This window comes from Rhizophagus irregularis, chromosome 30 (genome assembly GCF_026210795.1).
Source record: "Rhizophagus irregularis chromosome 30, complete sequence".
NCBI classification, from domain to species: domain Eukaryota; kingdom Fungi; phylum Glomeromycota; class Glomeromycetes; order Glomerales; family Glomeraceae; genus Rhizophagus; species Rhizophagus irregularis.
Window position 1 is genome coordinate 2832740 of NC_089458.1, and position 12930 is coordinate 2845669.

At 37.2% G+C, this 12930-nt stretch overlaps 7 protein-coding genes across 7 annotated transcripts; 5 read left to right on the forward strand and 2 right to left on the reverse strand.

The window, feature by feature from the left end:
• Positions 1–621: 621 nt before the first annotated feature.
• Positions 622–879, forward strand: OCT59_022042 (uncharacterized protein; the record flags this gene model as incomplete). Its single annotated transcript, XM_066146913.1, has 1 exon — positions 622–879. One exon carries the CDS (start codon positions 622–624, stop codon positions 877–879), a length of 258 nt encoding a protein of 85 aa, XP_066006008.1.
• Positions 880–905: 26 nt separating this feature from the next.
• On the forward strand, positions 906–1490 carry OCT59_022043 (uncharacterized protein; the record flags this gene model as incomplete). Its single annotated transcript, XM_066146914.1, has 1 exon — positions 906–1490. One exon carries the CDS (start codon positions 906–908, stop codon positions 1488–1490), a length of 585 nt encoding a protein of 194 aa, XP_066006009.1.
• A 1832-nt stretch (positions 1491–3322) lies between these two features.
• Positions 3323–4128, reverse strand: OCT59_022044 (uncharacterized protein; the record flags this gene model as incomplete). Its single annotated transcript, XM_066146915.1, has 4 exons — positions 3323–3348; positions 3417–3830; positions 3896–4057; positions 4125–4128. 4 exons carry the CDS (start codon positions 4126–4128, stop codon positions 3323–3325), a joined length of 606 nt encoding a protein of 201 aa, XP_066006010.1.
• Positions 4129–5818: 1690 nt separating this feature from the next.
• Positions 5819–6076, forward strand: OCT59_022045 (uncharacterized protein; the record flags this gene model as incomplete). The annotated part of the gene is made up of 1 exon (XM_066146917.1): positions 5819–6076. The coding sequence occupies one exon, from the start codon at positions 5819–5821 to the stop codon at positions 6074–6076; it is 258 nt and encodes an 85-aa protein (XP_066006011.1).
• A 48-nt stretch (positions 6077–6124) lies between these two features.
• OCT59_022046 (uncharacterized protein) lies at positions 6125–7296 on the forward strand (the record flags this gene model as incomplete). Its single annotated transcript, XM_066146918.1, has 2 exons — positions 6125–6242; positions 6317–7296. The coding sequence occupies 2 exons, from the start codon at positions 6125–6127 to the stop codon at positions 7294–7296; spliced, it is 1098 nt and encodes a 365-aa protein (XP_066006012.1).
• Positions 7297–7334: 38 nt separating this feature from the next.
• Positions 7335–8100, forward strand: OCT59_022047 (uncharacterized protein; the record flags this gene model as incomplete). The annotated part of the gene is made up of 3 exons (XM_066146919.1): positions 7335–7395; positions 7464–7845; positions 7902–8100. The coding sequence occupies 3 exons, from the start codon at positions 7335–7337 to the stop codon at positions 8098–8100; spliced, it is 642 nt and encodes a 213-aa protein (XP_066006013.1).
• Positions 8101–8213: 113 nt separating this feature from the next.
• On the reverse strand, positions 8214–8669 carry OCT59_022048 (uncharacterized protein; the record flags this gene model as incomplete). The annotated part of the gene is made up of 1 exon (XM_066146920.1): positions 8214–8669. One exon carries the CDS (start codon positions 8667–8669, stop codon positions 8214–8216), a length of 456 nt encoding a protein of 151 aa, XP_066006014.1.
• Positions 8670–12930: the final 4261 nt, after the last annotated feature.

Consider the following 12930-nt stretch of genomic DNA (forward strand, 5'->3'; position numbering starts at 1 on the left):
TATGTTATAAATCATGCAAAGCGTCTTTGGCTAATCCCTGTTAATCACGAGAGATCCACAAACTGCATGTAAATATAAAATTAGCATATAAATTCCGAAATGTTTGTAATCAAATAAAAATGGATTTTGGATTTACTAGCATGTAGTCTCGCAAATCAGCTACAAATCATCTAATCGCTAATCAGTAAATCTGTATAAATTTGAATGATGATATTATCTAGTATAAGTTGCTAAATCATTGCTAGAATTCGCTGAAATTGCTATAATTCGCTAAAACGCTATACAGTAAATCACTAAGATCGGTTATAAACTATAAAAATGGTTAAAACTAACTATTCCGGTTTAAATCCTGTTGTAGTGCGGCATTAAATAATCTGCAATATAGGTATAGTGATGAAACTCCAGAAATGTGGTGTTCTCGAATTTCTTATCCATTTAAGAAACTTCTCGAGAATAACCCAAAATACTTCTCCAAGAATGCTTTTATCCAAATGACTGAAAGATCATATAAGGATGGGAGATTTAGAGTTGGAGAGCGCTCAGTTTATATTTATTGCACTATATGCGACTCCTTAGTAACTATTCGTGAAAATACAATTGAATATGCGAATAATCATCTGAATGAATGCATTACTAAATCCACTAAAAAAGCATCTTGCATATTCTAATCCTATTCAGAAAAAAGGAGGAAGAATAGCATTAGAATTAAGTAAAGATGAAATTTATGAGATTTGTGGTAAATTTACTGATTTTCCTAGTCGGGGTTTTAGAATTAGATGTGATGCAGACTATGAATTGTGGAAAAAGACTGCATATCATATATTTAATAATGCAAAAATTATCCAACGGGCTTGGAGTGCTTTCAAGTTGAGCCACTGAAACTTTGGGCAAAACGAGTTTGGAATATGGTGAGAAATGATAATACTCCTGACGAGAAGAAGTATTTAGGTATAACTCCTCGTGATATAAGAATTCCTGATGATCAATATGTAGACTATTTTGGTCAAAGAATTCTAGCCAGAGATGTACCTGCACATCATCAGAATGAACCTCGTTTGCGTAGTTTGTATTATCATTATACTCCACATGACTGGGCAGAAAAGAAGAAATACCAGTTATATGTTCGACTAACTACTGTAGCATATATAGTTACTTTTATAAAATCGTATCAGCAAGATTATAGATTCGTTGGTTATAGTGATTGGACTATTATGCTAAAATATCTAGTAAATCCTGGACATTACCATACTACTAAAAACTATTATAACAATATTGTTACAAACTTTGTTAAAATTTCAGAATATGCGCGATATAAATGTAAAAAGGAAGGCAAACTATATCCATGTAATTCACTAGAAATTGACATGTTCAAATCTTCCTATATTACTACTTTCAACGGAAGGTTAACTATTATAGATTTCTCAGATTTTAACAATAACTGTGACTATGTGCAACAAATTCTCCAGACTATAGATTCTTTATTAAAATAATATGATAGCTATATAATCTGTATACATGATCGCCTAGTAAAATTGGTCAACACTATGTATCGTATCACCTGCTGAATTTTCCAGATCAGTCCTTGACCCAGATCCTGAATATTGTCTTAATAAAATAATAATATATTGTTCAGCCCGAAGCGCCTTCGGTCATAGGTCTACTATTATTATTTGAATTATAATAAAACTGGCCCTGGTGATTTATTTCACAAATATACCTCCATGTACTAATCTGATAGAATAAAGTGGTCTATTTTTTTTTGAAATTTCATGGAATTCCATTTTTTTTGCGCCATGTATAAATATATAATGGCATTTAACCAAGTATATTCTGAATTGCTAGCTAAGTTACCAGCTTCCATAATAAATGAGGCATGGATTCGTCTCACATCACGGAAGCGTAACCCATTATCTGAGAAAGAGGCCAGTGAAATTAATCCAATTGTAGAGTCGTTTTTAAAACATGAAGCTATTAGATATCAGAAAAGATTAATGCGCCAGAGACGAACCCAAAGTTGGCCAGAGTGCCCGACATCGTTCAAAAAAATACCATTTATATTTGTCTCAGATAATGATACTCAAACTGATAATATCACTTGGCCGGAGGCGCTAAAGTATGATCACGAGGAAGAGAATAATCGCCGGGTTATGAATGAGCTTAAAGTACTATCCCAGCACCTGCTCGATTATAATAAAAGAACTTTCGAGAAGTTCATGCGAGATGTAAATCTAGAGTACAATGAGCGGGTTAATGCAAATAAGAAAATGCGCTATGAGATCGAAGATCTGAAGATGCAGGTGCAGGAGGCGGAAAAAGAGCTGGCATCCATGAAGTCAGATTCTACTCGTCCAGCTTCAAAGGAGTATCCCAACCTAGTCTAATCGCTAATGGATTATCTATCGCCTTAGTAAAATCAAAAACTATAAAATTCTGATTTCGCAAATGCTTGTCAATAATCTTGGATGCCTTTTTCAGATCATCCGTATATTGACGCACAACTCTACATATGTCTTCTCTAGATCCACTCCCTCGGAACATGACTAGATGTGAGATATTTTCACGAATTATCTTTGGTACAGCTTGATATTTCTGAGTTACATATATTGGTGAGATGTTTTGATGCCGACCGCTAATAAAGTAAGGGACGATATGTTCTTGTATTTTTTTTAATTCAGCGCAGAGATCTTCAAAAACAATAACAGTGCTTCCTTTTGGGGAGAATTTGCTTATATCTGGAATTTTTTCGGCCTTTATTGTTTGAAATGAGATATTCTCCCGATATGGGTCAGGGCTATTTGCAAAAATATGGAAAGCATTTTTAACCAGCTCCCATTTAGGCTCAGCATGTTTTCTAACCAATATGAGGTGATCATTTTTAATATATCTATTCCCCTTCTTGCCTTTAAACATGCGCTGAAGTTTGTTGCCAAGAATAATTAAGGTTTATAACCATATTAGTTTTTTCACTATGTGAGCCTCCAGTCACTAAAAGGCGAAAAGGCCAATCTGGACTATATTTATTACCCTTCATTCGATCCAAAGATTTTCTGGGGATCTCGTCAACGTTATACACAAAGAATTCCATACAGTATTGCATATTATGCCAAAATAAATTTCTTAGCCAAAAAAATTTCTGGGATGGACCTATTCCTTCGCTTTATCCAAGAATCCTTTCTCGATCAGTGTATGCTTAATGAAAGGCAAAAGGTCACATGTGTATGGCACTTCGATAAGGCATATATCTTGGTCCTTGCATATATCCCGCTTCTTTTGATCACGCATATTTTGTGATTTTAGATTTTCATTCCCCCGGTGATAGAAATTATTGTGATGATAGTGTTGAGGACCCTGGAATTCAAATGCAAGACGCAATTCCTCATTATATCCATCCAAGTGTAGTCCATCTAAGAACTTACCCCTACATGGTGGAAATTTCTTGCCTAACAAATCCTCAAAAATATATCGTACAGTTCTTTCGGTAGTATGACGGCAAAGAGGACACCATTCAAATTTTTTCATAATATATTTTAATGGATACTCCCACTGATGCGCACCATTCTTACAAGACCAAAGATATATGCTATGGCCATTTGTTCGTCCAGTCTTTCCTAGACATTGACCATTGCGCTTCTTAGCATAATTCTTCGCTTGATCTAGCTCGCTATTAGTAGGGGAAGCATATGCAATATGTACAGACAATATGCTTTGAGGCGGACGACCAACCCTTTCTGGATCAGCTATTAACATAAGTTCTTTTCGCACAAACCCGCGAGATGGTGCAAATTCACCATCGAGATAATATAAAACTGGCTCATTCTTTATAACAACAACTTTTGAATTTTATGAATAGAAGGCGACCATATAGGGTCAGTTGCTCTTTTCTGATTCTTCATACCCCCTTCCCATTCTGCATTGGCAAGTAGGTAGCGGATAGAATCACCTTTCTTTAATGCTATTTCATCTTTTCCAACCGGGCGCTTATATTTTGTAGATGGTTTAGATTCTACTCGATCTAATACAATGGCTTTCACTGGCTCGAGTCCCCACTTTTCTGATCCTGATTCTCGAATAAGGCGCGTGGGATAATTATTTAGATAATCAATAACTACTGGTATATATCTAACCCATGCTCTTATTAATTGAGGATCGGAAGTTATTGATTCAATAGCATACTGGATTTTGTATAGAATTTTTGAGAGTGTTTGGTTGAAACGCTCCACAAAAGCAAGTCCTCTATGACTATATGGGCCAATCACTCGAATTATAACATTGTGCTCTTGCATTAGTCAGGAAGTCTCGCCCATCCATTCTCGCCCATTATCTGTTTGAAGTAATTTAGGATAGGTAAGAGGATTACTAAGGTCATCATATATTTTCCTAAATGCTTTAGCAACCTCAGAACTTTTCTTCGATCTAAGTGGAACTGAAGCTTTGTATCTGGAGGCACAGTCTATTATATTAAGCACTGCTTTATATTTTTTACCTCTATAACGATCATGTGTGAGAAATAGTATATCGCACTGATGTACGCAATTGGGACGTGTTATTCACCCATAGCTGACTCTAGGGATGTATTTTGGAGAGGTTTTATTAATTTGGTATGACTCTTGATTTTCTAAAAAATCTTTACATTCACTTAGGCGGAATTGGTGCCCCTCTTTTTTACATACATCTCTTAACGATTTGGGATTAGAATAATAGCCAGTTGGGCGATAATATATTCTACGCAATATGATATTTTTTTCAATTCTCTGAGCCTCAATAGGGTCTATCAAGATTTGTGGTTGGCTCATTCTGATTCTCTTTTATAATCACAAAAAAGAATGGCATTTCGGAGGCCCATCTAATGAGAGAAGAACATGTAGAAGAATATAAAGCTGAGCTGGAGGAGGAGAACTACCATCTTCGTAGTGAATTGCAAGCAGAAGTTGATAGTAACTGCCAAAATGAAAAGCAGATCAGGGAGCTGGAACGTGAATGTGTCCGTTGTGAACAAGAAATCTAAACTCTTAATGGTGAGATAGAACGTCTTGAGAATACTTCGAAAGAGGAGATAGCAGAGCTAAAATCCGAAATCTCCAGCCTAAAAAAGCAACTATATCAAGCTAAGAAGGATATTCGTGATAATGAAAAACATATTTCTAGTATAGAGAGTCTGTTAGTAAATTCCGAGGAGCAGGTAAAGAAATTGCGATGCCGGATCAGGACTATCTCATCACGAAAAAATTCACTGGAAAGAGGTAATTCTCCGGACTTGTATAATTCTGATGATAATATGGCCACAATCACAGAGCTAGCAAATGCTATAGATGGTTATCTAAATAATAGGACAATGACCAGAGATATTCTAATAGACCAAATAAAAAGGGCGACAAGGCAGATACGTCGAAAAGAGAATAATTTGCATCAGGATTTAGCCCGTGAGCAAAGAAGGCGCTATGATGCAAAAGGTGAGCGAGATCTTGCTATTACGCGAAGAGATCTTGCTGAAGGTGGGATGGCTAATTTTATTGGTGATCTCCATCAGTTGCGGACCAATGCTCAAAACCAGGTAAATAGAATGATAGGTAATATAGCAAGAAAGCAAACCCGTATAGGTGTACTGATACAAGAAAAATTTGCCTTACAATTATTGTATCAGCGAAATGCCCACCACTTACAGCTAAGTAGAGGGGATATAGGTCTATTAGAATTTAATCAAGACAGGTTATATGAGCGATATGAGAAATGGAAAAATAAGACCCAAGCAGAACGCCAGAATAATTTAAATTTGCAAGGACAAATATTCGCATTACAAAATAATCTTACACATTTAAGGATGGCAGGATATGCACCAAAAAGATTCTCAGGTAGAGCGGATGAAGATATAGATGAATTCATAAAAGATTACAGACTCTATCTTACGGCAGCCAATATCACTACTGCTAATGCAGGTGGTAAACAGAGAGCTTTAGAGCTATTCTGGTCCTGCTTGACAGATGAGGCATCACGTTGGGCTGAAGATAAGCTTAAAGTAAAAAATGGCGATGAATCAAAAGAAGACGGTAATGCTTTAGCAAATATGGCCGTTGTGTAAAGGGCCCCTAAATAATGCTAACATAACGGCCGCCACGACACGCGCCCGATGGTACTCCACCACCAGGATTGCCAGCTGGAGCCTACTGGCGCTACAGTTATCCCAGCACATAATGTTCACGCAGATGAAGATTGGTCTCTTGCTGGTGGGTGTCCCGTCGATGCTGGTACAGCAACCAATGCCCCGAATGGAGCTTTAAATAATAACAATCATATAGTCCTTCCCTGATATCAATATTAGTCCAGTCCATCTATTGGTTTAAAAGGAATTATCCTACAGTTGTTCGAGAGCAACAGGAATTGATCTTTGGCACTTTGACTCAAGGATCTGATTCAGTTAGAAATTACTATAGAAAGATAAATAAATATGCTAGCTGGGCTCGAATATCTGATCGTGAAAAAAGAATACAATTTATACGTGGCTTGACTCCTGAAAACAAGTTGGAAATGAAACGACTGGGTTTAAACAGACCTTTAAATGATGAATTGATTGAGACACTGGAAGAGATTGAAACAGAAAGGAATAATTTGCTTCTGGGTGAGGATATTTATAACCAGCCAATTACCAAGACAAAACTAAAAGCGCCTGCCCACCAGAATATTACTACAGAAGATATTGATAGGATTGTAAATAGTAGGATTCAGGCGTTACAACAATCGGTGCCAAATCTATCACCGGTATCTTCTTCTGGTCAGGAAAATATCACTAAGGCTGATTTACAAGAAGCCATAGCTAAATCCTTTCAAGAGACTATGTCTCGAGCAACCAAGACTCTAGATAATAGTAAAAAATTGGCCAATAAGAGAGGGGAAGACCTTATTATTAGACGATTTTTAAGTGAACTATTAAGAGGAAAAGGTAGCGTAGCCCCTAGCGATGATTATAATTATGATCTTGTGGATGATATTACTGACAGTATGGCTGGCATGACACTAAATAGTGCCACAATAAATGCTATCAAATCCGCTGTTAAAAGTGCCATTAAGAAATGTTCTAAGTGCGGTAGATTTGGACACACTTCTCGTAAGTGCTCTGTAAAGAAGAAAAAGAAAAGTAAGAAGTCTAAAAAGGGTAAGGTTAATCTCGCTATAGAACCAGATTCAGATCCTTCTTCCAATACCTCATCTAACGATAGTTCTGATTCTGATTCAAGTTCAGATGATTCTTCCGATTCTGGAGGCGATAATACTGTTAATATTGCCAAGGCAAAAAAAAAGTGAAGAAGGGGAGTGAATCCAAGAAATTATCCTCTAAAGAGATGTCTAGTGCCAAGCTGAGAGAAATACCACTAGAGGAGACTATTCGTAAAGTCCTTCATAGTGAGCTTAAACTAATCTTCCCCCACATTTTTTCCAAGATTCTGGTCTCATTGCGTCCAAACAGATAGTGGCTGCTACAGAGGCAAAGATAGTATCCCAAAATGATGTATCATCATCTTCAAAAGATTCGGATGAGTTCAGTCTGGAAGAGGAGTCTTTAGATGATCCTATGGAGATCGACTTCGTCAAGAAGAAGGAGCTGAAAACCAGTGTTGCGACTGTGAAGTGTAAAATCAGGCGTTTAAAGATTCCGGCTATGACTCTCGACTCTGGAGCTGAACCCCCTATCATAACGGAGAATATTGTTGAACGTGTGGGAGATAAAATCGATAAATCTGAGATACATGATCTTGAAGGCATCTCCACTGTTCCCGTTGAATCTGTTGGGGTCGTACGCAATCTACCAATTACTCTAGCCCTGGACTTACCATTCATGAAGATTTTGTTGTCGTGAGATATAAAAAGCCGACGCTAATATTTTCTAACCAACTTTTAAAGAAATATAGGTGCGCAGTGGATTGGGCTACTAACGAGCTAAAGATCCCTCTTAATGGAAAGGATTATATCATCCCAGTGACTATGCATAAGATCAAGAATAAGCTCGAGGTGAATTGTGTGAGGACTACTCCCGAATGTGATGATCTGCCAGCTCCAGACAAGATTTCACAGGACTTGGATGCAGATGTGACATTAAAAAAAAAGTGAGTTATGAGGAGCTTGAAAGAATGTTATATAACACTCTTAAGTCTAAAGAAAATCTCAATGAATCATGTGAGGAGTTGTTATTACATTATAATGAACTAAATGAAAAATATCTTTTACGTGGCTAGTATCCTATTCATTTCTTCTGTGATTTTTTCGCCTCTCTTATCTTCTTTCTCACAAAATGCTTCTAATTCCTCATTGCTTATATTTAAACTTTTTGAGCTTATTGAAGCTAGTGGTGTCTGAATAACAGGTAATTCAGAAATACGAACGGATTTAGACTTAGTTTTTTTTCCTCCAAACTTTTTTACCTTACTTCCAGAAATAACATTACATTCCACAGGGTCTGCTTGCTGAGGCGAACCAGGTTCTTCCGAAAATCGATTTATGTCTTTAGGATCTATTTGTGGATGGGCTCCTCTCCATATTTGATATACCCGTCGTGATGATATTTTGTATTTGTTAGCCATGGCTTCCGATGCTCGCTTCATTGAATTTTTAGCTTTAATAATATCCTGAATATCTTCAGCTGATAGAGGGGTCGCATCTGAACGTAGATACTGAAGCATTTTTTACAGATAGATATAAAAAAATCTTTCGAAAAATTATCGGTGTATTTTCGATATAATTTTGATATTCAATCGATTTTTGTTCGATATTATCGATTTATTTTCAGTAGATTCGGTACATTCGATCCATCCGATATATTCAGTATATTCAGTACTATCGATATATTTTCGGTAGATTCAGTCCAGAAATTTTTAGACACATTTTTTATATTAGCAACTAAGCCGAAAAAAAAAGGCTATGACCAATGTATATACCTTGAAAAATATCAATAATAAAGATAATGATTCCTTTAAGGGGGCGGACAACGACTTGGTGGTACATATGAGCAAGAGTTTAAAGAAAAATTATATTCCGCTATTAAATCTAAAGCCGAAATTAATGATCTCAGCGAAAAGCTGGTAGATAAGTACAATGAGCGAGAAAAGGAGTTTGAAAATAAAGCTAGCCAGTTAAACGCGTCCAGTACTAAGGTTAGATCCCAACTTATTTCTGAACGGAAGTCTCATTCCGAAAGTCAACGTAAGCTTGAAGTCAAATATACTGCTAAAATCCAATCGCTCAAATCAGAGATTAAAACACTGAAGAGAAAGGCGACTTTGGCCCAGAAAGCTTCGTCCGCTGACAAGGTCCAGATTCTTTCTCTTGAAACTAAAATACGCGAATTGGAAGGTAAGTTGGAGGACATAGATCTAGAGCGCACATATCATGATTTGGATGCAGTGGGAGGGGAGCCGGCCCAAATAAGCTCATCCGAAATAGAATCTCTCAGGCTTGAATTGGAACATGCGAAGGAGGACCGTAATTCGAAAGAATATACAATAGAATGTATGGAAAAGGGGATAGAGTCGTCAAATAATATATTCAAACGGGAAATAGATGCTTTGTATTCAGCGCGATCAAAATTAAGGGAGGAAAATAGGGCCTTCAAGGACCAGTTAGCGTTAAAGAAAAATACTTCATCCCAAATAATTTTGAGTGAGGGGATTCGCTGGAATCGGTGGCGCAGAAGCCGGTACCGTTGTCAGAAATACCTCATACTTCGGCTATTCCTGTCGTTGCAAGTTCTCTAATGTCGCCGATGATAACATATTCCATGCTTGCCTTACTACTGATTGTGGTTATATGGCTCGTGATCAGAAAATGGTGGAATCCATGGGGTATGAATGAAAAAAATGACCGATACTTCACACACGAAAAATATATAAATAGGCCAGATATTTATTATCTCAATACCTAATCGACTACCGTATAAGTACTGGCGCGAGTGGGACTTCTCTGAATCTTCTTTGGATGTGGGCTAATACCTTTTTTGATAAATCTTCAGGCGGATTTATTAATATCTTTTTAGCTTGGGCCAGTGTACATGCAAACAACCATCCAATATGGATCCGGTTACCTCTCTTACCATTATGACCGTGTTATAGTAAATATTGATAGTTATCCATTACGATATCTCTCATCCCTTCCTGATCCGCTATTATTTTGCGAAATAACCATCTATCATCTTCTGTGATCGGGAAATGGATTTTACTGTTCAAGCTGCTACGTAAACTGGGTACACGTAAGCTTCGGCCATTATACCAATAAAGCTTATCTTTAAAATATGTGAATTTTTCGGCTGATCGTAAACTTTGATATGCAAAATACTAATAATTATCTCCGGGCATATCTGAGGTTGGGCTGTATGATCGGAGGGATGGATCTCTCATGTTCAGGGTCGGAAGATCGATTATAGGAATTGATGTTAGCCAGTATTATTGCACGAGAAAAAAATATGCGGTCATAAATAATATTGTACGAAGTGCCTTAACGGCTAAGTATTCTTAGCTGAAATTGCCACACCTCCGCTAGAATACTTAACCATATAATTCGATGATATCGTCTATATCAGCTTCGGACGAATCATCGAAATACCTAGAAAGTTCATTGTAAGCCTTTTATATATTTTTTAAGCCATTTTGTTGCCTCATCCTGGGAATATTTGTCGGTCTGCTTTTCCTTTTCATCTGAATATTTAAGTTGCATAATTTTATGTGAAGGTGGTGGTTGGTATCTATCATCCTCATTGATAAAGCGTGCGCACATTCCAACCGTAGTGCCTAAATAATAATTGATATCTATTTCCATCTTTTTCTCTTTTGCTATACCCGCATACTCCATATAATCCCCAACTCTATATGGTATTAACCGGCCTTCCTCACTACGAAGGCGGGAACCCTTCACAACAACATAGCTAAAGCGTTCGCCGGGATCAGGAATCCTCTCATTTCTCTCTCTCATACGTTTCATAAAGCGATTGTTGCAGAGATTATTTTTCTTAGGCTTCCATGTACCCATTACGATAAAATCATTGAAATCCCATTCCTTGTTCTGGGCTTCTAAGAGTATCTTCAACAATATCGTGAATTGAGCGTGTATTATTAATATCCATACCCTCTCTCATAATTTTCTCTCCGATGAATTTGAGAAGCTGGGATTTACCTTGCTTTACAGTTTCTATCCCTTTCATGAAAAGGTTTTTCAGCTTAAAGTTTACTACAACTTCATGCCCGACTCCAAAGTACTTCTTTTTGCCAGTAAAGCAGACAGGAAATAATACCTCTTCGTAAGCCATCTTTAGATAAGAGGTCCCACTTTTTATCCTAAGATAGGCATTAATCTGATCGCGCAACTTTTTTATTACATCAATAGTAATTTTGACCATTTCGGTCCAATACGCTTCTTTGGATAGTTCTTTTCTAGAGAAGGCTTCATCGCATTTTTCAAAATACTTATCTGGACAGGTAAGATACAAAGAATCAGTATCCCCATATTTGATTCCAAAGCCTTTCTTTTCCACGTATTCTGCAACAATTTTGATATTGTATTTACCAGCGGAAGTGGTTCCTCCGGCCAATGCACGGAGAAAGATTGAAGATAATGGGTTTCCAGCCTCTCCATAAAAGGTATTCATAAATAGCTTGACAGCTTTCTGCTTTGAATTCAAGCAGTCATATTCGAAGCAAAGAGATTTATATTCTAAATCTAACTTCTCAGGAATTCTTTTACCCTTTTCTTTCACCGAACTTATTATCTTTCCAAGTTGATCCTTCTTCTTTCCTAATGAGGCAAGTTGCGCTTTAAGTTCTTGTCTCATCGCAGATAATTCCTCTAATACGGCCGGGTATAAACCTTTCTTCTCAGATCGATTATCATGTCTTACGCACCAAGCTTGAATAGTGCGCTTATTGAATGGAAAGCTAATCTCGTGTAAACTGTTCCCATTCTTTTTTATAATGACAGCCTCCTCTGGATTAAATATAAATTTTTCTGGAGAGAGGTTATAGGCCATAATAAGGCTTGGATATAAAGATACAAAATCAAAACCCGTTACTGGCCTTTTCGTCTCGATACCTTTTTTAGGTGGAAAAACATGTGCACCGGGATACTTACCCTTTTCCACCTTTTCAGGAATCCTTGCGTTAAATAGCATATCACGTTTAAAAGCATAAGCGCCTAGAAGGTTTCGTACCTTCATTCCATTTGCGCGATAGTGTGTGTCGAATAAAGATACATAAGCTATAGAAGCGACTTCTCTGTATTCATTTATTTGACTTAGCTTTACCAAAAGCTCTTGGCAATGCAGTGCATCTATAATACAGTAATATGCTACTTCCCGCATTTTTCTTGCAGTTGATGGGGACGGGTCCCTTTTCGCCTCTGAATATGTTTTCCACATTTTATCGTATGGCATGTCAGCTTTAGCGTCAAGACCGCATTTTTGTAAGAAGAATTTAAAAGTGAGCCTTCCTTTTCGACTTCAAAACGGGGATAACGCTTTTTGAGACAAACTCTAACGTCAATTGGTACACATCCTGGCAGTTTAAGGAAGCTGGAAAAGAAATTATCTTCCGCAGAAATTTTAATCTTAATCGGACCGCCCAGAAATTCTTTGACTTCCGTATCCTCCTCTCCATTTTCAAGAATGTGGAGAGTATTTTCACTATCTGTGTTCTCATTATTCTTTTTCTTTCCTTTCTTCTTAAAAGTATTTTCGGATTTCGCTCCTATCTTTCCACGATAATTCCACTTTATTATTTCTTCAGACGATTTAAAGCTTCCTGTCATCCGCTCCCACATCCATTCGAGAATGTTGAGATGAAAGGCTCTTTCCATAATGAACCGCCAATCGTAGTCTGAATCGTTAAACCCAACTTGGATGTCAGGGGCAAATGCTCGCCAGCAGAGAGCGAATGCCTTTAGCAGATTTTCTTGGTTTCC